General features: G+C 43.9%; 1 protein-coding gene across 1 annotated transcript in view; it reads left to right on the plus strand.

The window, feature by feature from the left end:
• The first annotated feature begins 6623 nt into the window (after positions 1 to 6623).
• Positions 6624 to 26965, plus strand: part of NINJ2 (ninjurin 2) — an 84723-nt gene continuing 64381 nt past the window's right edge. The window contains exon 1 of the mRNA XM_025198819.1: positions 6624 to 6700. Within this exon, the coding sequence (XP_025054604.1) occupies positions 6668 to 6700 (33 nt within the window). The 5' untranslated portion in view covers positions 6624 to 6667. The remainder of the gene's footprint in view (positions 6701 to 26965) is intronic.

A 26965-nucleotide genomic window follows, 5' to 3' on the forward strand; every position in this document is an offset into this window, starting at 1 on the left:
GTCGGAGATTTGGCTGCTGTCGAATCTCCGAATCAGATTCGGCTGAATTGAATCAGGACAGTGATTCGAATCACCAAATCGAATCACTGTCCCCTGAATTGCCTGAATCCAAATCTGAATCGAATACTAGTCGCTGCACACAGGCCTAGCAGGTACTGCTGCCTGCCTGGCACAACACCCCACCCCCACTAACTTTTGAGAGATCAGGGTGGGATGGGAGGGGGAGCCATGTCCTGGATGTCCAGGATGAAGGTCCCAATTGTCCTGGATTTCCTTATTGTCAGCCTAGGAATGAGGATTGTATCTTGAAGACTGCAGTTACTCTTTCCTTTGCCCTTATTTATTCTTTGCCAATCAAAAATTTCAGTCATCTATTTGAATCCTTTATTTGGCCTCCTTGATTTCTACCAGCCTCTACTGGAGAACCAGTAGGCACACAACTGGTTGCCTGTAGAACCTATAGACTAGTGAACCTGTTGTCATGTTCCAAAAGATATTTGTCAAATGGAAGCTGTGTGAGAACCTTCAAATGCAGTTTCCAGTACATCTGTAGCTTGTCGGAGACTGCATCCTGTGGAGACTACAGAACTAAGTATGCAAATGTTCCATCTCAATCCATAGGCTTCCAGTAGGAAGCCATACTGATCAAGAAGGAACAGTGCATGTGGAGACCTGGAATTTTTCAGGCTACAACTAGGTAACTGAGTTGAGAGTAGATACCATAGAATATAAGCAGTCCTGCTCTGGCTTCTGAGCCCTTCTCTTACATGCATCAGGACTGATGTCTGTTCTTCACTCACATCTTAAAAGAACCCATACAGGAGACATTTTCCCTGTATTCTGATTATGCTTCCTCTTTCTTCAGTGATATGCTCTTCTGACATTACTGAGGTATGAAAGCTTAGAGTGGAGATGACGCTGAATCAACTTTCTTAATACTCATTTCCCATGACAGATGGTTGTCTAGGGAAGATAAACAAGCTTGTATCATCAAAGAATTGATCATAAAGTGCTTCAGAATGATCACAGTCTCCCCTCTCTGAATCCTTCAGTCAGACACTAAAACAAACAAGATTGCAAAGTTTTCCTGGGACTTTCAGGAGCCAGTCAGTAATATGGACTTCAGCTGGTAATTGGGAGATGACCTCTGACTTCCCAAAGATTGACCCATCCTTACTTTATTCTCACTGTCTGTTTGTTTATGGTTGACCACAAAATCTAAAAGAGTTGAATGATGCAGAAAGAATCCCTTTCTTGTCTCTGATCTATCCTGACATTCTGTTTGGAAGCAGTGATTTTCTCTAAAGGACAGGCAATTCACTCTGCGCCAGATCCCCACAGTAATTACAGACTGGGTCCCAAACTCCCACTATCAATCTAAACACACAGAACTGATTTCTCCATTGCCTTGCACGCTGCATGGACATTTTCACCTGTAAAAGAGGGTATAAAATGCCATCAAATCAAAATTATCCACTAACTCAGGGGCGGGCAATTATTTTGGTCAGAGGGCCACTTACTGAGTTTCAGCAAGCCATCGAGGGCCACATGACAGGCAGTCCAGGGCAGATTAATATTAATTTTCTAAATTTTTTAGGGGCCCTGCGGGCCGGATAGAATGGCCTGGTGGGCCACATCCAGCCCCTGGACCACATTTTGCTGACCCCTGCACTAACTCATACTGGTGTTAGTATTTTACAGTCTGTCTTCCTCAGTGTGAGTAACTATACACAGTGCATGCAAGGGACAATCAGAGCCCTCCATATAACTACTATGGTATTTCTCCCTTCTCTTGTAAACTAGTGTAAATGGGTATAGCTCAGTAAGCTTATACGGACCTACTCTGATTTATACCACCAGAAGACATGGCTCATATTTTCCTTCTCCCATCTAGCCAGCTTCTGAACTGAGTTGAGAGCCTCTACTGAAGGAGTTTGAAGGGTGAGTCTTGCAATATGCGCTGCCCATTAACTGTTCTGTATTTAACGTCTTTGAATGGTTGATTTGTAAAATCATCAGCTTCTGAAAGATGCTTAGGGAACTCAAACTAATGTTATTTTGTCTGTTAAAATTATTCACCTGAGGTGAGTGAGAGAGTAGAATGCAACTGTCCTACCCTTGGGATGTGATCAGCCAGAGGCACTGTATTCTTTTGATATAGTTCTTTTATCTTTTTCACTGGCAGAGCATGTTTTGATACAGTATATTTCAGGGAATATTGACTAGTTGGACTTCTTGCAAGAATAGAACTGAATTCAAATACCTCTTACTCCATAATTTTAGGTAAGCTTTGGTTTTGATCTCTTAATGAAATCATTAGGTTTTTTCCCCTACTCTCAAGGGGCCTCTAAAATATTATTACTAAGCATTACAATAAGCCAGGGGTGGGCAAAATGTGGCCTGGGGGCCAGATGTGGCCCACCAGGACATTCTATCTGGCACATGGGGCCCCTAAAAAATTTAGAAAATTAATATTTATCTGCCCTGGGCTGCCTGTTATGCAGCCCTTGATGGCTTGCCAAAACTCAGTAAGAGGCCTTCTGCCCAAAATAATTGCCCGGCCCTGCAATAAGCTCTATGTAGGCCTATTGCAATTGCAAGCCAAGCCAGTCCTGCCAGACAGGATTTAGATGTTTGAAAATGTACCGCTTATTGAATGCCATGAGGAATTAGGTTCCTTAGTCTCCGTGTTAATTTTGCAAAAGTGCCTTAGGTTCCTCAGTCACAGCACTTTAAAAAATGTTGCCCTTTCTGTCATATACCCTACAACATGGGCTATCAAGCCAGAAGTGTGACCCACAGGAAGTTCACAAATGGAACATAGGAACATAGGACACACACTTGGAAAGGATCTCTAGTGCCATTGACTCCAATCCCCTGCTATTGCAGGCAACTAGAATCCCTTTCGTAAATCGATCCAACTTGATCTTAAAACTGGCTGGGCTTCCTGCCCCTACTGGAGGCCTATTGGAGGGCCATTCCAGAAATGTACTACTCTCATGGTTAGAAACACCCATTTGTTATTGTGCAAACATTGTCCTTCAGCTTAAATAGGTCTTCTTTCTCCCTGGTGTTTACTTCCCTGATGTATTTATAGACAGCAATCATATCCCCTCCCAGCCTTCATTCCATCAGGTGAAACAAGGCAAGCTATTCTAGTCTCCTCTCAAAATATAGACTATTTTTCTGATCATCCTAGAATCCCTTCTGTGCACCTAGAATGATCACCCTCTTTTAGTTTCTGGTTAGACTGCAGGGGTTGGAAGAGATTGGAAGGAGTTCTCAAAAGTATTTTTTTCTTGTAGCGGGGGAGTTAAGGTAGGATTCATCTGCTTTTGAGTAGGAGGACAAAACTGCGGCTCCCTCTGGAGTATCATGGTGCATGTCAGAGCTGTTAGGGACTGTAGTTGCTGCAGCACCCTTAAAACAATGTGCATTAATTCTTCTTTGCAGTCAGCAGTCTCTTTTAGCTGGTGCTGAGGCAACAGTGGCTTGGCTCTGCCTTCTTCCATACCCCTTTAGCAGAAGCCAAGATCCTATGGGAGGTGGGAGGAACACAAAGAAGATTCTTTTTGTGTCCTCTCACCCTCTACCACAAGAGCTGCATGCAACTTGGCCCCTAAGTGGCACATAGCTCCCATATCATTCTTGTGACGTCCCTTTGCTTTCCAGATACACTTTACCCACCCATCTCCCTTTTGTGTTCTCAGGTGTATATAACATTTACTCTATCCTTTTGTATGCCATAGAAAAAAACAGCCTTTAGAATTCTCTTGTTTTCTGGTGAATTAGGAACTTGAAACTGGAAAGGAACTTCTGCCAGTCACTCCTATCGCCATCAACTCTATGGCATAATTCCTTTTGTAAACTGATCCAGCATGCAAATACTGTCCCAAACTATTCTTTTACACCATGATGATGGCAGATTCTTGTATGATAGTTAATAATTACTGGAGACATCTATTTATTCTTCTAATAATCATGTTTTTTGTTACACTGGAATTTTCCTTTGAGGCATTCCATCTTACTCCCCTATTAGTTATGAAAATTAAATGGAAACAAACCCATTTTGCTATCTGTCTGCTTTTTCAGATTCATAGCTTTGCTATTAATATGAGATACGAAAATAATCTCCAAAAGAGATTTTGCTGTTTGAAGTTGTTGTATTTTAATGTGTTCGGCTCCAGACACTCTGAGGGAGGTTGCATACCATCATTACTAATATTATGTTCCTGAAGAAAGACTCTTTCATGGTATCTTGGGAGAGGGTACTGGGAACGCGGGTTTGATTTAGGTATCTGGAAGGACAGAAGGGTTACTGTAAGTTTTGCTTGATTTCTTCAGCTGTTCTGAGTCCATGGTCTAAGATTTTACTCTTTGAGATATCTCTCTGGAGAGCATGGCAAAAATTTCAGATAAGTACTGAGAGAAATTGATCTAAAAGGTGCATTGTTAGATATCTTGCGGTCTTGACTGAAATTAGTACTGATATTTGTCTTCTAAAAAAAACCCAGTTAGATACTTCCTCCATTCTTACCACAGAAATATATTTTGAGCCTACCATGAAACAGGTAGGAGGATATCTGAGAACAGCAAATCTGTGGCAAGGACTCATGGGTCTTTTTTCACAGACCTGCTTACAAGAACAATTGCATGAACTGTCCTCAGAACTCATGACTTGGCTGAAAAGACAGGGTATATCTGGATATGTATATATTACCTATTAATATACTATGCTTATAAATAAGCTGAGCTGTGGCCTCTTTTTATAGACTTCTTTAAGAAAAGCAACTTAGGGCAGGTAATTCTCAATATTAATGTTTGCAACAGTTATGTCTAAAGGGAAATTTCTTATTCATATAGAAAGAGGTTCCAGTCAGAATGTTTAAATTGGGTAAAGAACAAATTGCTATGGTATATATTTATTTAAAAAAAATCTTAAATATAATTAAAAAAATGCCAAATGGGAAGCTGCTGCAATGTCAGTCTGCTGTTATGGATTAGCACTCAGGAGCCTGCATTGTGAACCCCAGACCTTCCCTCCAAGAGTACAAGTTAACTGTCACTAACTTCACTGATTCCCTGTACAAGTATATGAGATGGATTTTCAAAATGATTGTTAAGTAACCTGTTGCTTCTTTAGATTGATGTAAACAGCAGTAATCTTTTAAGTGAACCAAGAATATGTTACAATAGCTTTGAAAGACATCTACCTTTCCCATCCTTTCCTACAGAAACTATTTTTCTTGCTTCCCAATTTATGCCATGGGAAGAAAGTTGCTCGGGTATGTCAAAGGCCTGATAATCAAATGATCTGTGCTCTGTTCCTGACTCTACAATAGATGTTCCGTGTAACCTTAGCCATCTGTTAACATATGCTGTAGTGCCTCAGCTTATCCACCTTTAATATGGGATCCTTATGCCTATTTCACAAGGATATGATGGTGGTTGGCCACCCAATGCTCTGCAGGCTGCATGTGGCCTGCAAGGGTTTAACACCCAGCCTGTGGGCTGTGCCCAGCTGCCACTCCAACCACCATTCCTACTGCTGCTGCTGGGGTCTCTGGGTTCCCCCTCCTTCCTCCATCTTCCATTTCCTGGCCCTGGCCCTGGCCCTGGCCCTGGCCCTGGCCCTGGCCCTGGGGGCAAGACAGGGTGACCCATGGGAGCCCAGAGGGCTGCGGTCTGTGTGACAGGGGTGAGGGAGATGGAGTGTGGGAGGCACACACAGGGTATACTCCCCAGCCGCTCAGAAGTTGGACAACTTTGCTTTTAAATGATGCCATAGAACTACTAAGCATTAGTATTATTGTCCATAAAACTACTAATCACTAATATTATTGTGAGACGACATTCTGCTGGGAAACACCAGTATATCAGTAGCTTCTTCTGTAAGTGATGTCTGTTCTTTTCATAGATCTGGAGATAATGAAGCTGGAGCCAGCATTTGTAAAAGGATCCTGCACGTATTACTTTCATGCTATATTCATTTTGGTTGTGCATATTTCTGTGTAAGACTGTTTTTGGTTTCTTCTAACTTCTCAGCTCAGACTAGGTATTAAAAATTGTAGCCCTAAAGGTTTTGTTTGGGGTTTGTTTGGTTGGAAAGCCAGAAGTGATTAAATTTTGCCTCAGCCTTAATGATAGCTTTAGTAGAGCAGTGGTAAAAGGACATGATTTTCTAGCCCTTACCTTCTCAGCCATTAGGGTTTCCAACCAACCTCATACAGTAGTCTTGGACAGGCTACAGCGTGGATCAGGACTACAGTTAAAGCCTGTACAATCTGTGACATGAGCCCTATGGTACGCTGGCTTCATCACAGAATCCCAGCCTGGGTGATCTCACAGGGCTCAGCTGGACCCAGAGAGGTAGCAGAGAAATGTAATGAACAAGAACTATCAGAGCAAATGAAGAGAGATGTTTGTTTCATGGACCATTCAGTCTCTGAAGGACAATAAGAATTTTACGTGCCACCCCTTCTTCGCCCCCAAGCAGATGCCTCATGCCAAGGCTGGCGTCCCACATCAGGCAGATGAATAGCAGGTCTGTTCCCAGCAGCTGTACTCTCCTATCCAGAGAAAGCATTAGAGACTCCCTGGGACTGCAGAGTCCAGAGCTACTGTGCAGTTTGCAGAGAGCTCGGGAAGAGACCTTTTGAGCAAAAGGATGGCATCAGAAGGGGAAATCATTAACCTTCAAGTAAGTCCCTCTTGGGGAAAATACCAAAGGGAGGGGGAAGTGGGAGGGAAGAGGGGGGACAATGCCAACCACTCCTGTCACTCGCTTCTGTTCATTTTAAAACCTCACTGATGAATGTTTCTTCTTTGAAGAAAATCTAATTTGCAATGTGGGGAGTGGACCCTATAATCAACAGGCTTATTAGCTGTCTATTGTGGAAGGCGGGGAAGATGGTTGGAAGATCATACTAGCTGGAACTACTTCTGTGGGGAGAGTGAAATAGCAGGGGCAGTCAATGTCCAAGTCTGAGAAGGAGGCAGTGCATATTTAACAAGCTGGAAAAGTTTGAGCCGCTCCCCATCTCACAAAGCCCTTCTGTGTTTGACAGAAAGTGCTCCCAATCTTGGGAGGAGAAAGAGAAATAAATACAGCAAACACTGAGAGAGAGTGAGAGCACCAGGATTTCCTACAAGGAGTTTGCAGAGAAACAACACTTCTTGATAAAGCTCTTTCAGTCCTCTGTGTTCCTTTCTTAGTGTTTATGTTTTTAAGGAGCGTGTTTCTTAAGGCTCAGTATGTGGTCTAGGAAAGGGCAACTACCCAAGGGTTTGGGAAGAGAAAGCATTAGAAATGGAATGAAATCAAAACCCCAGAGCAGAAATGCCAAATTTAAGGAAGTTCAGATTCAGATCTTCTCTTTGCAGCTGGCCTTTTCTTTAGGACTGGTCAAAGCATAGCCCCTAGCCCCTTTCAGACCAGGGGAAGTTGGAACCAGGATCCATATTTTTCAGCTGGCCTCCATCTTTCTGATAATGGCCTGAAACAAATCCTCAGAGTTGACCATAGCCAGACTTGGGGAAGTTTATTTCTGGGTCCAGATCTTTCTTCCTAGACTCACCTCTACAGACTGCAATGCAAAGCTTCTGGTTATTGAAATCAATGGAGCTGTAACAAAAAGCACTAATTCCCACTATTCCAAAGTCTGTTAACAAGAAGTGGGGACTAGGGACCCTGACTCTGCAGAGCACAGAATGAATGATTGAGGCTGTGTCCTGATGCAGGCAGAGTCACAGGGTCACACTAGTGTGCCTATACATGTGCTCCGATGTGTTCTAATTAGACTGTGTTGGAGCAGACTTGATTAATCAAGTCTATGTGTTCTAATTGGAACACTCTAGCATCACTTCAGCTTCATGTGTATAAGCCCCCGCAGGTTTAAAAAAGGCCACTGGGACTCTTTAACTAAAGTTCATTGAATGAACTTAAAGGCACAGAAAGAAGTAACAACTTTTCCCCAGTCTGGCCACAGAAAATAGTCTATAGCGATGACCAAACACAAGTGCATGGCTGCAGACTGCTTCAAAAATGGCTGATCAGGTGAAAATCTGAACCCTCATTGCATGAGGCTTCAGATGAAGATGTTTGAAGACATAGCATCTTCTGTAATTTGTGTCTGCCTGCCAGCCTCTGAGCTGTTTTTAGAATGAGAGGGGGTAAAGGGAGCAGAGGGAATTTAATTGGGTTTCTTCAGCCCCTGCTAGGGCTCCAATCCACTCACCCAGCCTCCAGGGCCTGGGGGGAAAGGGGGCTGCAGTCCACACACCCTAACCTCCAGCACCAGCTGGGGAACCTCAAGAACAAGCTTCCTCTGCTCCTTTTCTCCCCTCCCATTCTGAAAACAGGGGCAGGGCCTGGAACACCTAACCTCAGAAAAGAAATGAGCAAAGAAAGGAGCATGCAAGGGAGCTCTGGCAGCTGCTGCAACTGGATGCTCCTAGGAGGTCTGATTCCAGCAGAAAAGACAGGAGCGGCATTTTCCCAAATCAAGAAAAATGGGGTGAAGATGTTCCTATAAACCATGCTGGGAAAACACAGACAAGAAGTGTAGACCAGAGACAATCTCAAGTCAAAGCCCTGCTTCATTAAACACTTCTGAGCTTCAGATACTTGTGGATCTGGATTAACTCTGTGTTCAGATTTGAATTTTGCTCCTCGGACCCTTCTGTAGGGGGAATGAAAGGGCAATTAAAGCAGCTTTCCGTCCAGGTAGTGGTGGGGGAGTGATGGATGACAGAGGTTATTTGGGTTAGAAAACTTTAAATTAACATGTTTATTTCTGAACCAGGTAAAATATAGTGTGTTGCTATCCAGGTCTCTGCAAACACCCTCAGTTTGCCTGAGATTCTCTTAATGGCACCTCAGGGAGACGTTAGCAAAACTAGAATTTACAAAATATAGACAAATATTCATACGCTCCTGCAGGGGTGGATCCAGGTGGAGGCAGTGGTGCAGTTGCACCCCTCCTTTGATTCCTGGTCCATCCAAAGTTTAAAACAAACTGCCTGGCAGTGGCAACAACATTTCTATTTAGCTGGTACTGAGGCAGACACTTGACTTCATGGTTTATTATAATCTACCTGATTCTTCTAAACTCTTCATTCCACAGGGGTTAATCAGCCTTTCTACTTTTTTAATGGTCTTACCATAATCAAGCTATTCTTTCTTCTGCAATTCTGTTGTCTTGTAGCTGCTCCTGGTAATGTAGCTCCTACTTCACAGCCCTGCAGACTGTTTTTAACTTGAGTTAAAAACTTAACACAGGTGTGGAAACATTAACTTGGGTAAACATTAACTCAGGTGTGGAAATAACGTCTGGTGAAGTATTGGATGCCCTGTCAAAATGCTCAAAAAGCCTTGATTTTATTTTATGCATCTGAAAGAGATGTATTTAATTCTACTGACAACAGGACTAAGGAAACAGCTTTTGTGTATTTTACCTAGTTTATTGTGCTTTTAATACAAAATGTATGATATAGCAAATTAGTGAACATTCCAATAAAGTTGTATTTATTTTTGCTTCAGTCTTAAATTAAATAATATAGCCCTAGGCCTCTAACACATTAGTGAAGCTTCTAGTTCCTCTTTACCTGGAGCAAAATATGTGTTGTGTTATATGTAATGATGCACCATACCATCTATACCTTTCTTCAAAATCCTAGATCTGCTCATGGGATCCTGCATGATTTTCACCAGGACGTGCCCTGAATGGTACCAGCAATAGAAAGAAAGTGTTACAGATCATGCAGCTGAGGCAAAAGAGGGTCTTCAGGGGGAAACAGCCACAGAACAAGACAAGGGAAGTGAGAGACAAAAGAGAAAAAAAAAGAGCAAGGGGAGGTTAGCAAATGTGCTCTTTAATTTAAGGCATTTTTCAAAGAACCCTTTGGTTCTCTCTGTGCGCTGGCTGCTCCTGTCTGGTTTACAAAGTATAGGTGCCTATCCTGCAGCTTCAAAATCTTCTGCTGATATGGACACTCCATGGTCTGGGGAACTCCAGGGATCCTTCTGCTGAGTGAATTCTCTACCTGGAAGGAACTGCTGAATGCCATTAGGGTGGCTACCAGGAATGGTAACTGAGGCACATTTTTAGTGCTTTAAATGCCTCCATTTTGCAAGTGTTGTGTGCCCAAATATCTACCTCCTCCCTAATAGGATTTTCATATTACATTTCATTGTGTTTCAAGACTTTACCTCTGACAAGAGAATTAAAAAAAATATGATCCTCAAGTCTATACTGAAGGAGAATTAGAAGAGGTATTTAAAATATACGAAGAGTCTAATAAGGAGAGATTGGTCCCCTGTCTTTTAAGCTTGTCCCAAAACATGAGAACAAGGGCTCACTTAATGAAGTTAAAAGAACAAATGAAAGGAAATGTGTCTTCACTCAGCATGTACACAGGCTATGGAATTCACTTTCCCCTGGAGAAGATCATAGAGTCAAATATTATAGCTGGCATTAAACAGGAGTCCGGATAATGTTATAACCAGCACTAATGTTTACAGTTACACAAGCCAAGAGAGGAACTTTCAAATCCCCCATGCATCAATTGACCAGTGGTGTAGGGGAATGAGGAATATTATGTCCTCTGGCCCCAAAAGTGCTGTTGAATAGATCAGGTACAGAAAATGGGTATCTGCCAAGTGTCTCAACAGAGGTGTGACAACTGCTTATCTAACAACAACTTATTTCCCACTCCCACTCCCCCTCACCCCAAACCTCTGTCCAGTGTATTTCAGAGGAGTTTATTTTTCAATTTTCACTTCTAAGCACATGCATAAACAGGCTAGAACTCAGCCCCTTTTCCCCACCCCATACCACAGAAATCTGAGTAAATAGATAACATTTTAACCTGAGTTAAAAGGTGTGTCTGTATTTTTCTTGCCAAACATCTCTGTTTATGACTTTCAAAGACTGCAGCAATGGCAGTTCCATCTTCTTCTGTAAAGCATTTGCTATTGCCAGGAAACCAGACTAACTGGAGCACTGATCTGATTCAGTAAAGTAAATTCTGTTCTGAGACAACAGGGGATATTCAGGATGGAATTAAAACAGAACCAAAACCCCCAAAAGAACACATTCTGCCTCAAAACTGACTTCTGATAATAAGGTAATGGATATGCTGGAAGAGACAGGTTACATGAATTAGAGTAAACTAGAAATTACAGTTTCCATGAAAATCTGTTCCAGTTTTGAATGGCTATTGAGTTTGATCCATTTGTACTCTTTTTGCTATCATGAATATTTATGTGAATGGGTTTAGGTTCAAAAGATGTTCATGAATTAAATGTTAGTCATATTCTTATGTGAACCAAGATATTTCTGAAGAAGGGTATCTGATGTTCATTATTTGTCATTTTTTAGTTTGCTGTTCTGCTTAGAAGGTTTGTCATTGAGAACAGGAAGCAGAAATATTACTAGGGGTGCACTGATAAAGATTTTTTTGGCTGATATCGATGGCCAATTAACCAGCCATATCGTCCGATACTGATCTGATAGCCGATATGCAGCCTGGCAGCTTGGAAAGCAGCATCTGGCTGGTAAGTCTGTGGGGAGGAAGGGGCATGGGGGAGAAAAGGGGTATGGGGGGTGCAGATTGAGGCCCCTGCGGTGAGGAAGGGAGTGGGACTGGGGCAGGGGCAGGCACTGCCCAGCCAGGGTTGGGGCAGGTGCAGGACAGAGCCATGGGTGGCTCATCCAGGGGGCGTAAGGGGTGGGGAGGAGGAGCAGGTCCCTGCCACTGTGTGCACCCCTTGGGGAGGCACGGGGGGCATCTGCTCCCTGGATTTGTGCACGAGGCTAGGGCAGGCTGCCTGCTGTGGGCTCAGGGCAGGGGCTGTACCAGGACTGTGCTCAGGGTGGGTGGGGGTGAAAGTGCTGGGAGTGGTGGCTACGGTGAATTTTGGGGCGGCTGCAGTCCACTCTGTAGCTCCCCCTCCCAGTGGTACTACCGCCCACCCTGACTGCAGCCCCAGCCCAACCCCACACTGGGAACAGGTCAGCACAGTCCCTGGCCCCAAGCCCACAGCTTGCAGACTGCCTTCACTCTGCGCATAAATCTTGGGGGGCACATGGCCCCCTGCCTTGCCTGGGGGTGTGTGCAGTGGCAGGAGCCACCCCCTCCCCACCCCCCTACTCCCAGACGAGCTGTCCACAGCTGAACCCTGCACCCCGCCCTGGCCCAGCTGGGCAGCGCCTACTGCCCTTGCCCCACTCCCTCCCTCACCATGGGGGCCTCGATCTCCCTCCCCCATGCCCCAGACTTACAGGCCAGACACCGCTCTCCAAGCTGCCAGGCTGCATTCCTGGTCACATGCGTCCTGTGGCTGAGCTCCTGCATGCAGCATTTATCAGTGACATTATTGTCTGTACCGGCCAATGAAAGCCGATTGCTGATAATGTCAATTTTCCTTTTATTGGTGCCAATCCAATATGGACTAATGTATCAGTGTACCTCTAAATATTACCTTGCAATTTGGATAATTGGTCACATGCTCTGAGTAACAAAGGATGAGTAGCCAAAGTGAAGAGTTTGGGAGCAGCCCAAAGGCTGAAATTTGTTTTCTTAACTGTTCAATTGCTCCTGGTGAATATGCAGAAATTGGGGTGGTTTTTTAAATAACCTGTAGCCAGAAGAAAGAGTTAGACTCACTTTATAGTTTACTCAAAATTGGTAGTTTGACCATAGCTGGGTTAGATAATTTTAGATAGGCAGATTAACAGAATTTGCTATAAAACTAATGGTTGGAACTTTCCCCAAACACCCAAGAAGTTAATGGAAAGTCCCGTATACAACTATAAATTCCCTCTCCTGCATCCCACTTGCACACTGTGTTTGATGACAGAATGTATTGGGTTTGCTTTCAAGCGGGTTAGACTTTTATTTCTCTGTTTTTGTGGCTTTAACTTATGTCCTCAGACTGTGGCGCGGTTACAAGTTCCCTGCTTGAGTGCATATTTGTCTGCTTCTGCAGCAACAGCCAATTTGTGCTTTCTAGTGCTGCAGGGACCTTTACCCCCATTCAGCAGTTTCCTAGAAATGTCACAATCCAATGTCACAATCCAAGCAGTGTTCTTGTCCCAGAGGATTTCAACAATGTCACTTGGGTTTTTGGCAATGATTATAATACTGAACTTTAATAATGATACTCTGCATTTACAATGACCCTTCCATCTGATGATTCTACATGCTTCACTAAGCTTCATTACATCCTTAGGCAAGGACGAATTATCCTCATTTCTTCAGAGTGACAAACTCAATCACAGAGGTTAAGTTACCTACCTAACAAACTGATGCAGCAAATGGCAGTGCCAGGAATGCAACCTCAGAGTCATGACCCTGATTCCCTCCACCCTTGCTCTAACTACTGAATGTCACTCACTCAGTGAGATGTAGGAATAAGAACTGACAGCAAATAGTCACAGAGTAGGTAAAGGGCTGGACAGCACATGCACAGTGAAAACAAAGCTCTTCTGAGTCAGCAGAAATAGAGAAGTGAAATATATTACTGCATGGGGGAAAGGTCCACTGTCTCCTCCCCAGGTAGCAGGGACCTGGAACTAGTCCTGCTTTGCTATATCCATGCTGTTCCCCAGATGACCTGTCACACTAATGCTAGAAGGCTTGAGACGTGATGATAGTTCATCACTAGAGAAGGAGATATTTTGATAGTCAGTGCTAATTTGATTTTTTGTTCTCTAATCCTGCTGTGATATTTCTCCTCACTCCTACACATGCCTTCTTCTACCCCTCCCTGGTGTGGCCAGTGTGCTGACTTAGACAGGGAGTGGCACAATGGAAACCTTTCCAGCACAAAGTGCTTTTTCTGGATGGTGACGATATTGGATCAACAGTAAAGGGAGACCCACAAAGTGCAAGCATTGTGGAAAGCAAGGAATACATGGAGGCTAGGGGTCAAATTAATCCCTGTTATAGCAGCACTGAAATTAGAGTCTGTCTACTAGGACAAGGGTGGCCAAGTGGCACAGGAAGCCTCTGTATATGGCATGTGGTAGACCATGGAGGGGACAGGCAGCACAGCAGCAGATAGGGCAGGGAGCACAGAGCAGGAAACAGAAAGCAAAGCAACCAATGGGGCAGTGGAAGGGAATCAGAGTGGTATTTGGGGAGGGTGTGGAGTTAGTTTGTGGCGCACATATTAAAAAGCTTGGCCAACACTGCACTATGAGTTGATTTGGTCCCAGTGGCTCCCAGTCTCACTTCAGGGAACAATGATGAGAAAAAAGGTACCAGCATTCTAATAAAAGATATACCAGAATTCCTATCCCCAGGCACTCATCTAAAAATACAGTATCATCTGACTCTGTTGAGGTCCCTTCTGACCTTAGCATCTATGAGTATTCACAGCATATTCAGAGACTGTGCCCCCCTCTAGGAACCAGATTCTTTATTTCACTCCACCAGCACCCTGTTAAGTGTGCCCTCATCTCTTCTCCTGGTACCCAAGTTTGCATGTCCTTGAACAGGCATGTGCATTACATCAGTATGGCCATGCCTGCTCCCACTTCCAGTGCAGAAGAGCTCAGGCCCTTAAACACATAATCCCTAGGGTACATGATCCGATCTGTGGGAAAAGACTGATCATCATGCATCCACTTTAGAATGTGTGTTTTTTTGCAACAACATCCAGCCCAAGTGTCATGGCTGTCTTACCAGTGAAAAACTCTTGTGAGACAGAGTGTAACAGGAAAGGCAGATTATTGCTGGTTGTGTCTAGACAGCTGAGAGATGAGGCCACTGGTGATGGAGAGGTCTTGGCTGCTATAAGGCAGGAATATCTGGCTCCTATGCCAGTTTCCTAGTCTCACTGAAGGAGGTGGCTTGAATGGAAGGGCATATGGTTGTGGCAACACTATGTTCCCTGAAGATTTGCCACTGGTAGAGATTAGAGAAATCTCTAATTCAGAGTATTCTAGAATCTACTGAGCCCAAGTTGGAGGTGCACATAATGTGGTCCCTCACAGCACATTGAGTCCTGCAGAAAGCAGCCCTAAACCCAAGAGAAAAACAGGCCTTATGTGTCCTGACACTGCATGGAAGCCAATAGTGCTGCATTAGCCTTATCTGTTATTTGTTGTGTATCTCTGCAGCCATCTCAGCTGCTTCTTCCATAATTACAATATCTCTGACATGCTAAACTGGGAGACCCTTGGAAATGCCCAGGACTGAAGGAAGTGGTGTTTAGTGATAAAACAACTGGACTTTTGGTTGTTTGTGGGTATCAAAGATTCCACAACGCTCCTTAGAAGAGCCAGTGGACCCTCAGCTAGTGGAAGTTAGCACATCTCTACTGCAGTCTACAGGGTTTTTCTAATTTGCTCATCTGGAGGACCTTATTCAGCAGGTTTGCTCTGCTCTTTTGGCTGAAGTACAACTATGGCAATTATGTTATTGCCTGCAGTTTATGCACTTTCTTCTGGGTAACAATATTCTTCTTGACTTCCTGTCTTAAACTGCTGTGGGCTGTTAAAAAGCTGCTCCAGTTAATAATTCAAGTGATAGATAAAGTGTAGAATTTGAGAGTGAGCTTATAAAGTGTTTTGTCAAAAGAATGCTACAATGCATGAATATAATAGGTTATGGTTTTTCTGGGCTGCCAAACAACAGGTCAAATAATCCATGGCCACCCCTCGCTGTAAAATTAGTATAACCCCTGCAGAGCGAGGCCAGTGCTGACAGAAGATATCAACCACTCTCTATAAATGGCACAGTACACTTCCTCTCTGGTGTCTGTGAAGGGCACTTGCCAGTGTTGTAAATCACTGGTGCAAGAAGGCACTGTCAGAGAAAACCAATCCTGTAGATTTTTGAACTCAAATTATTCTAGTAATGAATTCAAACCTCTGGACTGCCTACAAAAGAGGGCTATTGCATAAGCAGCGGCATCTTGGTACAGTGGAAAGGCCCAACTATGAGCAAACTACTTTCTATCTATGCCGGTTTCAGAGTCTAAGGTCATGTACAAACATGGTGTCAGAGTGCCTCCAGGTATCCATGCTGTGATTCCACTGAAGTCCATTTCCTTCAGTCTGACATTTTTGTGATGACAGACTCTCTCAGAAGATCCTCCCTCTTTTGTTAAAACTCTCTTCCTGAGAACTATTAAACATTTATGTTGAAGTCCCGCCCAGAGGCTGTAACCAGGTCAGGGCCCCATTGCACTAGGCATGGTACAAACACATTCAGTGACAGCCCCTGTGCCAAAGAGTTTATGTGAACCCTTTCAGTCTTGACTAGTGCAAGGTTTCTCCCCAGCTTTAACCAAAATGGGGCACAAGATGAGAAGCTAAAGTAGAAGATGAACCTGTCCCTATTCTACGTTGTCAGACCAATTGATTTTGTTCCCATTATGTCCATACAAACCTGAGAACACAACCAGTCTACAAATAACAACCTCCACAAATTCTATTCTACAAATGTTAACAACCTCTACTCCCATTGACAGACAGAAACACTGCAAAAACTGTATTTGCTGCCTCTCAGGATTCCCTGTTCCACCCTGAAACCTGAAGCAAACAGGTTGGAACTTCTCAGAACCTTAACAATGCACTGAGGTCTAGAACTAGACATTGGTGATTTACAGTCACCTCCCTGAGTCTTCAACCTGAAGTATTAAAGTGATCCCTAAAGAAGACAGCCATGAAGCTTTATGGAGACAAACCTCCCAGAGCCTTGTGTCAGAGGGATGGCAGCAATGGTTTACATGCCCGGTGCAGAAAGTCTGTGCTCGTGGGTGGTAGTGATCCCAGGGCATCAACACTAAAATCAGCCTATGAGATCAGTGAAATGGAAATATGTGATTTACCAGTCAGAACTCACTTCCTGTGACCAAGGGACTCTGAATTGCTTGGAGGCACGCAGTGTGAAGAGCCACAGGAGAATCAGGAGAAAGAAAGTGTTTCTAAAAATGAAATGATTTTCTTCACTTTGAAAGTTAGAGGGGGAGATGGTAAATGGGGAGCAGGACTGAAAAGGCTGGAGGTGCCATATCAAGTAGCAGGAGCTTGAAAGTGAGCAGAGATGCTCTGTGGCTGGGGGTGGTTGTATACTGCCCCTGTAGAGGGGAATGGGGATGCTGAGGCTCTTTGTATAGAGTGGCACCATTTGCCTGCACAAAGAGGTAGCAGCTCAGCACAGCTGCACCAAGACCATGATCAAGGGGCAGTTCAGAAAAACAAGGTCAGCTGACAGGCAGAATAAACATGTATGGGGACAAAAACACCTCACGCCCTTGCCCTGACCCCTCCTCTCCAGCCCATCCTGGCTTGTTTGGCAGCTTTCATAGGTCACTGGCCTTTGCTTCTGTATTGTTTAATTTCAGACTCCACCTCAGCACGTGGCACAGGGCAAACAAGGGGCAAATTTTGGCCGTTTGGGAGCTCCCCTCCCTCACACAGCGGGCAGAAGAGAGCATGTGGCCTGTGAACTCCTACTCACTGGGAGGGATATTAAAAGGCTGACAGCCCAAATGCCAAACAAAGGCAGTAAATGAGCCTTGGATTTCTGCTTAACATCTACACGGGCAGTGAAATTCCATTCAACTCGGGGTCAGCACACGGTGGTAGGCTCTCTTTGATTGCCCAAGGGCATCATGCCCACCTCAAGGGAAGTCCCTGTGGAGACCAGCATGCAACATAACCTTCTCTGGGTTTCTCCAAATCGAGAAGCAGTCTTGCTCAGGACTGTCCATCCTCAGTGTGGTCCCCAAAGGGATTCTTCATGCTCACTGCCAGCCTGGTACGCGGCCCCTGCCACCTGACTTACATACAGAGATATCTGATCCAGCCACACTGAGCTCACAGAACTCAGTGCCAGCCTGGGTGAGGCAGACGCCTGGTTCTTATTCAGTGTATAAAGAGAATCCTGAGCACGGCTGCGGCAGTGTGCAATAGCCCTTCTGGCTACTATGATGAATCGTGACCTGGTAATAAAAATAAACTAAACAAGAGTAATAAAAACCTTCTGCAGAGCTGAAGTCTTTGTAGGTTTATGGCCCCTGCAAACTAAAGAAGATACTGGGTTATAGATCACACCAGTTTCCACATCTTTCCCTGAACAGAATTGAACCGCACGTTCTCCATCAGCCTTTCTGGCCTCCCCTCAGATGCCTGAAGAGATGAATAACTCATCAGCTGCCACGGTCTTCTAGTTCTTAAGAACTGAGATGCTATATTTATTTAGTTCCTCACTCCAGTTGAAGCTTTCTCACCATTTCCTGAACTCCCAGCAGGAACTGAGCTACATTCATTTGTCTTCTTCTGAAGTCCTTCTTCTGAAAACCAAACTCTTACCCCAACTTCCCTTCTTCTATGTATATGATCTTTCCTCTAAAAAGGAAGCCCTGGGCCTCATCCTCAGTTATATCAATACCTTTTACAGTAGTCATTTACATGTTAACACCCTTTATACTGTTGGTGTAACTGAAAATCAGGTTAATTTTCTTTGTGGGTCTCCAAGTTGGTGCTTGTCTTCCATCCTAAGTCTCAACTTTGATGGACAGATATCATGGCCATGGGGCTCCAGGAATACCTAAGGGAGTTTGTTGGACAACAAGCCACTCAATCCCTTCTTCCTACTTCTGAAGCTGAGTCCCACCAGCTGAAAAATCAGCTAAATATGTCCCAGGAGCTACTGGTCCTAGGAGACAGAAGGGTAATCTGGTAGTTAAGTCACAGTTCTAAGGCTCAGCATGGGTATATCCTCACCTTATGCAGCTATTAATGCTTGCAGATGCCATGAAACACTTAGGTCCCTTGTGTGAATTTAGGCCAGAATTTTCAAACTGGAAGGCATCCAGTATATCCCTAGATTGCCTTTTAGGACTCTTAAATAAAGGACTCAATTTTCAGAAGGGCAGGGGAGCTGAACACCCATCTGCTGCCCTCTCCATCTTCAGTGGGGGATAAGGTTACTCAGAACGTCTGAAAAAAACAGGTCATTTATTTGGGTGGCTCATTGTGAATTTAGGTTTGTAACTTCATTCAGCCATGTTTGGAAATTCTGGCTTCAACCAGCCAGCACTTTTTTCCATATCTGTGAAATGGGGATAACATGTCACAGGGACATTCTGAGCCTCAGTTCATTTTTAAAAGTGTTTATAAGTTTTACAGTTGTTATATACTGTGATCCTTAGAAAGAATTACTGAAAAGGTAACTACAATTATATCAAGTACCTGAAAAAAATGGGCCAGCAGTGGACAACCTGATAAGCAAACAGAGACATTATCACACAAGTGCAGGAATCTACTGGTACAAAGACAAATGGGGGAGTGAGGGCTGGAATATCCATTGGATCCACCTCTAGAAGTGTGGCTAGTCAGTCAAATGTTTATGAAAATATCTGGGGGAGAAAGGAGACACCCAAATTATCTGTACCCCACATAAGTTACTTCCTGTATCACTTTGGATACCGCTAGTTTAGAATTTGGAAATAGCAAGGTTTGACTGAGAAAAAGAAATCTAACATTAGACCCTTTTGGTCTGGGAGAAGGATAGATTGCTGGATGCTAAAATAGATGTGTATGTCACTGAATGCAATTATAGCTTTTTGTATACTGGGAAAGTCATATTCCCTGTCATAATTCAGTTGGGTGATGCTATAATTAGGGTTGTGAAAGAATTTCTATCTTAAACTCTTATATTCAAGCAGTTAAAAACTCCCCCCTCATGTTCAACCTTTCTCAAAATAACCCTCTGGGGTAATGTTTCTCATACATATATCTCAGGCCAAAGGAAAATTAATTTTGGAAATTTTGGGGAAATCCATCAGCTGTATTTGAGATGATGTGTTGGAGTTTTCTGCCTTTTAATTGTCAGGGATTTTTTTCCCCTTTCTGTTCACATCCCTGAAAAACAGTGGTTTTTTTTTAAAGAAAAGTCCCAGACTCACTACAGACTTTAGTCATCTGAGAGGAATAACTAGTCCTACTAGTTTGACTGGAGCCAAAATTGTACCTTTCATTCTGTGCCTATTGTGTCCATGTATTAAAAAAAATGTCTCTTCAAAGACAATAGTTCAGCAATACTTTACACTTCTATACCACCTTCTATCTGTCTCAAAGCACCTTGTACACATCAGTTAAGTTAGCTAAACAATTCCCTTATGACATAGGAGGTCTTTGTTCTCTATTTTATAGCTGAGTAAATCAAGACACAGGAAGTTAGGGACAGAAGTTAGGGACAAAACTAGAACTGCAAGACAAGTCTCTTTGCACCCAGTCCTGTGTTTTAACTCCCATACAGAGTGAAAGATTGTCTTAAAAGACCGCCACAAAGTGTGCCCTCTTGTCTGAATACTGGCTCAGCACTTGTTGGTACTGCTGCCCAAACTATTTTTGAGTAAATCATTTTGGTATCCATCCCCACTGTAGTCACCTCACAAAGCTTATGTTGAAATGTTAAAAGGATATATCTATGAAACCAACTACATTGCTCCTCTGCTATCTTTGGTTTTATCAGTCAGCTAGGAAACCAAACCTAGTAAAAGTAGGCCCAGAGAGGTGTTTTGTATCTGTCATTGTGGCCAAGTTCATGCTTAACCATGAAAAGGGAGCACATTGCAAAGAGTTAGGGTCTGGCTACAGCATATACTCTTTCTCAAGCACACCACACTCTCCTGCTCAATCCTGCTTGCACAAGCCACATACAGAAATGTAGCAGTCATTTCTACTACAAATGCCCACTGCAACCACCCTCAGCCATGCCAGACAATTCAAGCATGGCTCTGGGAAGGCACTGGAGTGTGCACCCCCTGAGGAGTTTCATGGACCTGCTTATAGGTGTGACACATGCAACTAGGAGTGGACAGATATAACATATTTCAGCACTGGGAATTCAGTCTAGATATACTCAAAGGGTAATTGAGAATCAGGCCCTAAATTTCTACCCCATAAAGTTGGGAAAGAAACCTTCCACAGGACCACCAGTGCCCTCCTGTCTCCCCAGGTCTGTAGACACATGGAAAGTTTGGCTCTTTATCTAGACGTAGACCACCCCAATCCATCTCAATGCAGCTTAATTAATTATCCACTTGGTTAATTCCTCCACTGCTGATCATTTTAGCAAAACATCTGGTTCTTATAGTATGATGGATGGACATAACACCACCCCTCATGATATGTAGACTCATGGCCCTTCTCCAACTGGAATTATTTAGCAATGAAAACCAATACAGTTATAAGCACATGAGCTGCAACTTTCTCATGTTTGCCAGGACCTATACCCCATTGGGAACCCTGCATGGAAAAGAGACATCTAACCACTTAATAATATGCTTTAAAGAAAGCTTAATCTGCCACTGCCCTTTTCCTCCCCTCCTTCAGTATGAGTGGCTTTGAACTGTCTTGATCTTCATGTGCTAGATACTTGGAAGCTGATGCTGCAATGATCTCTTAATCAGCCCTTATTTTTAGCATGTGGTTGTGAAAAAAACTGAGTGAGAGATGCACAAAATTCCAGTCTCCTGGATGAGCATTGTCAAATAGCCTTTGCTTTGTTATGATGGCTCCACCTATGAAGGATTCTGAAGCTCTCACAGAATGAGGTCCCTCCTCTGATGTCTGCTGTTCAGCTGGCTCAGCAGCTCAACCTTTTAAAAACACTGCGAATGTGGATTTAGTGCTTGTGAAAAGTGCTGGCGTCTTCATATCCAGAGAGTGGTGGTGGGCAGAACAATGGAAGTCCCCCTCAAATGCGGCAGGCAGGTCACAGAAACTAGGCCTTCGCTGAGTACAAGGGATAAAGAATGAAAAAGATAATGCTGTGGGGTGCAATCTCTTTGAATCCTGGAAAAGGATTCAAGGCTGGAACCTACTGGAACAAAAGACCTGCAGTGCCCACAGACCAGAAAATAATTAATTCTGTGGGACAAATCAGGAAAAAAATTGAGACAGGGTGAGCTCTCTTTGAAGCCTGGAAAGGTAGATCTAGACACATCCGAAATTAAAGCTAACACCCTTAGTTAAGAGGGGGCCACAAACCTCAGGATACCACAGAATCTTTGAGGAAAAAAGCCCAGGGTTGTGGGGAGAGGCCTAGGCAGATAGGAAAGATGGTTCTAAACCCAACCAAATACAAATATCCACTCTTTCAGCAGAGGGAAGTCTTGCAGAGTCAGAAGACAGCAGATGTAGAGATTTCTGTATATATAAAGGGCTTCATCTGTCTGTCTGTGCATCTGTCTGTCCCTAACGCTCTTGGAGCACTCTGACTGGCTGTCTCAGCAGCCAATCACAATGCTTACTGAAACAACCAATCAGAGTGCTCCACTCAGACAGACACATAGACAGATGGCCAAATGTGGGAAGTGGGGAATGTCAATGGGCTGGACATGGAGCGGGGGTGGGGGGAGAAAGGAACGGGTGGTGCGGCACACAGCCAGACGCAGAGCAGCGGCAGTGTGGGTCAGTGGCTGGCGGCTGCTGCATGCAAACTTCCCCCTACTCCTGCTCCTGGGAGGTGGCGGTGGCAGTGGCATCGCAGGGTGGTGGCCCTCAGCGCTCTGTCCCCACCCACCACCCCATCATTATTGATGGGCAATTCACTAGTAAGTAATAAAAAAGCAGGTATGGTCCAAATGTTGACTAGTTCTAGAGGCTGAAATTTTCTACTCTCAAAATTTCCCACATTACCCAACTTGTTGCCACAGCCTGAGAAAGAAAGACTATTTCTATAAGCCAGGGATCTTGGTACCAGACAGTGGCTGGCACTGCCAAGCTGCACACACTTCTGGTGATTCTGTGTAGCTCCATTGCAGCAGATCTCCAGCAGAATGAAAAGTGCACTTTAAGAAGGCACCTGCTACTGAAGAGACATCTAAAACCAGCAGAAAAAATGAGATACTCTATATGTATCTTCTTCTGGCTGCCACACAACAGAAGAAACCTTCTTTTGTTTGGTAAAGGTAGTATAACTGCTGCCACAAAGGAGCTTTCAGTGTAGATTCACACAATTTTTCAAACAGAGAAAACAGTGGACTGAAGACTAGGCCAGAGGTTAGTTTAACCTCCAAGCTCATTCAGTGCTTGTAATTGCACCTCAGCTCATCCATGACACACACATAGTGAGTTCAGATCTTGCTGGATTTGAAGATCTCTATGTAAAGATATTAAGATAACAGTGTCCACATCACAGTTGGTGCTAACTGTCCTCTTCAAAAACAGTCTTAGCAGAGCAGCTACAACATTAGTTTTTAGCTCATGATGCAAAGCTAAATGGCTCTATAACTAATTACCAACTCTCCCTCCCCATGGCCTCGAGTTTTCTCTGGCAGTAAACCTTTAAACCTAATCCAGAGCAACAGAACTGGCCTTAGGGTAGGTGACATGGATGACTACGCAAAGTGCCATGGTCAGGGGGATGCCACACACACAGAAACACACACAGGGAGTCTCTACACGTGCACATTTAAGGTCCAGTCACCCAATTTAAGGCACATTAAAAGTGCGCATCTACACATGCACATCCTTAATGCACCTTAAAAATGGTAATTTTAGGCGTCTCAAGCCTAAATTTGATACCTGCATAAAGCAGGTATCTATTTATGCACGAATAGCTAAGTCGCATTAGCGAACACGTAGATTCACTAACGCACATTAACGTGGTGTGTGTCCATTGATTTGGGACTAACTTTAGTCCTAAATTCGTTCACACACTCGCATTAATGTGTCTTCGCACATGCATATTTATATGATCTCCTAAATCACCTTAATGTGCATTAGGCTAATGTGCATTAAGTTTAGGAGCATGTAAACACGCCCACACAGCAGCAGCACCAGGCCCCTCCAATCAGTGGCACTACTGCAGGTTGGAGGCTCTGGAGGGGAAAGGGGCTGGGGGGGAAGAAGGAAGGAGGTGGCAAAATATAAGTTTGCGCAGGGCGCCGTTTTACCTAAGGCCGGCTCTGCAGAGCCACTGAGCTACAATGGCATTGTGGGGTCTGCAGTTAAGTGGCCCAGTGGGCCACTGGTTTACAATCTCTCAGTACGGAAGCAGCCCCTGAATGCTAGGAACTGTGCCAGCGTGTTGGTGAATTCAGGTGTTTGCAGCCTAGGTGTGGCAAACATTGATTTGAAAGGGATGTCTAAAGCACTTCCTGTTGCCTCATTCACACAATGTATAAACAGTGACATTATCTCTCCTATGGGAGCAGCTGACTCAGTGGCTTGGCCAGCTGCAGCAAAAGGTATCTCCATCCCAGCCAACAATAAAAAAGCAAAGCAAAGAGGTGCATCATGTGGGTCTGCAGATGAGAGAAATACAGCCATCCTTACTATTGTGCTGAGAGCAATTACCTTTCTAGCCTCATACACTGTTCTATTTTCTCCCTGTCTGATGAGAATTTGTCACTGGCCTAAGGGTAAGCAGGATACAGGCTGGCTGGCTGCTATTGATGTGTGCAGCATAATTATACCTGGACCTCTCAGCATCTTAAATGCCTCAGAGACATGCTAAAAGGAAAATGTGCAGGCTAAATACAAACTGGTCAAAATAGCATGGAATATCTTCTGGGAGTTAAAACAAGTATGTGAGAGTTATGAACCTTGGACTCTACTTCCAACTCTGCCACTGATTCCTTCTCTCAGTTTTTTCCTTCAATTTACCACATGTGTGTGCACACACACGCACTTATAAGCTAGGGACAGACATTACACCTAAACCGGTTTAAGTGATTAGAAACTGGTTTAAACCTGTAACAGAACAGATGTTCAGTGCACATAAACCAGTTTGAAAATGGCTGAAACCAATTTCAGATAAACCTGGCTGAATGTAGTTTCACAGTTAGCTGATTTGGCTCTCTGCTCCACAGCAGGGCTGGTCCCTCCCCTCTGCTCCCTGGCCGCAGCTCAGCAGAGACTTGCAGGCTGCTTCTCTTCCCTCCCTCCCTCTCCTCCTCCCCCTCCCCCTCCCCACTCCCTGCTAAGCAGGAATTCCCCTCTCCCCTCTGTCTTGCTGAGAGGTATCTGTGTATTAACTAGCAGACCACAAGCTGGCTCCAGAATCAACAGGTAGCTTAATGTCTCTCTGTTGTTTTCTTAATGGGGTGATAAACACTGAGTTAGGGGTGACAAACACTGTTATCAATTCCCTGCTGGGCTAATCAGTGGCCTGTTGCCACGTCCCTGCCCCTGCAGCTCAGCACTGTGAAACAAAGGGAGGGCTGCTCTAGTGCCCCCCGGTTTCTAGCCCAAGCCACTGCAGGCATGTGCCTGCATTTCTGAAATGAAAAAGGAATGTCTATTCACTTCCAAATTGGTTCAAGCTTTGCAGGTTAGACTAACCTGCAAAGATTGAATCAATTCAGGATCAATCTTTTTGAATGTCTGTCCCTAGCCATAAAGAGTGTTATGACCTAGCATTGAAAGGCACCATATCAGTATTAGTTTGATAGATAAGCCCACCACCTCTGAACACTTCTAGATTGAATTCCCAGGATACAAGCTGCTGGGATAACCAAACAAAATTTCCTACTACCTGTTTGGCTTAATTGATAATACCAGAAGACCAATTATTAACACCATTTTAGAACTGGAAAAATAGATTGAAAGGATGCTGGGATTTATTGATCACAGCATTTGTTTGGGAATGTGTGTGTACTGCAGGGCCTGTTCTCCTCCCACTGAATTGGGGTGTGAAGATACAGCTTTGTGACTCCTTTAGTTGTGCTATAGGTAGTGTCCTTTATACTAACGGTGTAGGAAAGTTGTATTTGTTACTGAGCATCCTCTGGTCTGGTTTTCATCTGGGGCACCCCTGGCATGTATAACATACTCTTACCTGAAACAATTGTGAGCTCATTGGGAGAGGCAGAGACCTCAAGACAAATAAGAGTTTTGCAAGACAAGGTAAAAGAAATACTGTTATCTCTCCTCCAAACCTTGTGCCTGGATTTGTGTAAGCGGCTAGATATACTGTAGAATACTGGGAATCGGGTCACTGATTGAGATCACTGGAGTATACTAGAATCCCAAGACTTCCCTGGATACTCCAGGTTCAGCTTTCCTACCATCCTGCCTGCCCATTTCTTGCCCATCTCAAATTTAAGGGGTTATGTGAACCACTTTGTTCAACCCATTATAAGAACTAAGTTCAGTTGAAAAATTTGGATTCATATTCTGAACTCTACCAGAAATCAAAGGCATTTGTTTTGCATCCTTATTTATATACTCACCTCCAAGTGTCCCTACTTTACACATACACTACTGAGTAGATACCAGATACAATAGCAAATGCATGCCAATTTCTTAGTGTTCCAATCTGCTTCCTTTGTCTCCCACTCCAGGAAGTCAAAAAGCTATATTTGAGGCTGAATTTAATTGCTTTCTAGATTGCAAGAAATTGCATCTTCTCTAAATTATAGTTTGTTGGGTAACTGACATTCCTTTTGACCAGAGGTATTTGCTCCCTTAGCCCAAACTTCCCCCCAGCTTCAGAGCAAGCAGTCATTTGTTATACTCACTGACTCAGCACATCCAAAAAATCCCGCAGAGCAACATCCGCACTGAGGAACTCTTCAAAATAAAATCCTGTCTAAGGGGTTGCTTGACATCTCCCCAATCTCTAGGTATATTGTGCCATAGCTGCTGCCTCCCGAATCACATCCCTAGTGCTGAACCTCTCTGGAGGCCAGAGATAAGCAAGACAGTGGGCTTGATTTTCCACCAGCTTGCCCCTTCTGTCATCATTCATATCAGTGCAAAGTGTACATAAATCACTAGCAAAACCAATTCCTCCACTCACATGACTGTTAGCAGGTTGACCTCACTTTGTGCAGGAGTTAATACTTTTAAAAATCCAATCAGAAAGACAATGAAAAAAACAGGTGAAACTCCAAAACTTTGGGCCCTAACTCCATTTCCTATCACAAAAGGAAAGGGACTAATATTTGTCTAATTTGAAAATTGAATTCCCAGGGACAACACAGAAAGAG

This window comes from Alligator sinensis, unplaced genomic scaffold (assembly GCF_000455745.1).
Source record: "Alligator sinensis unplaced genomic scaffold, ASM45574v1 scaffold87_1, whole genome shotgun sequence".
In the NCBI taxonomy this organism is placed as follows: Eukaryota; Metazoa; Chordata; order Crocodylia; family Alligatoridae; genus Alligator; species Alligator sinensis.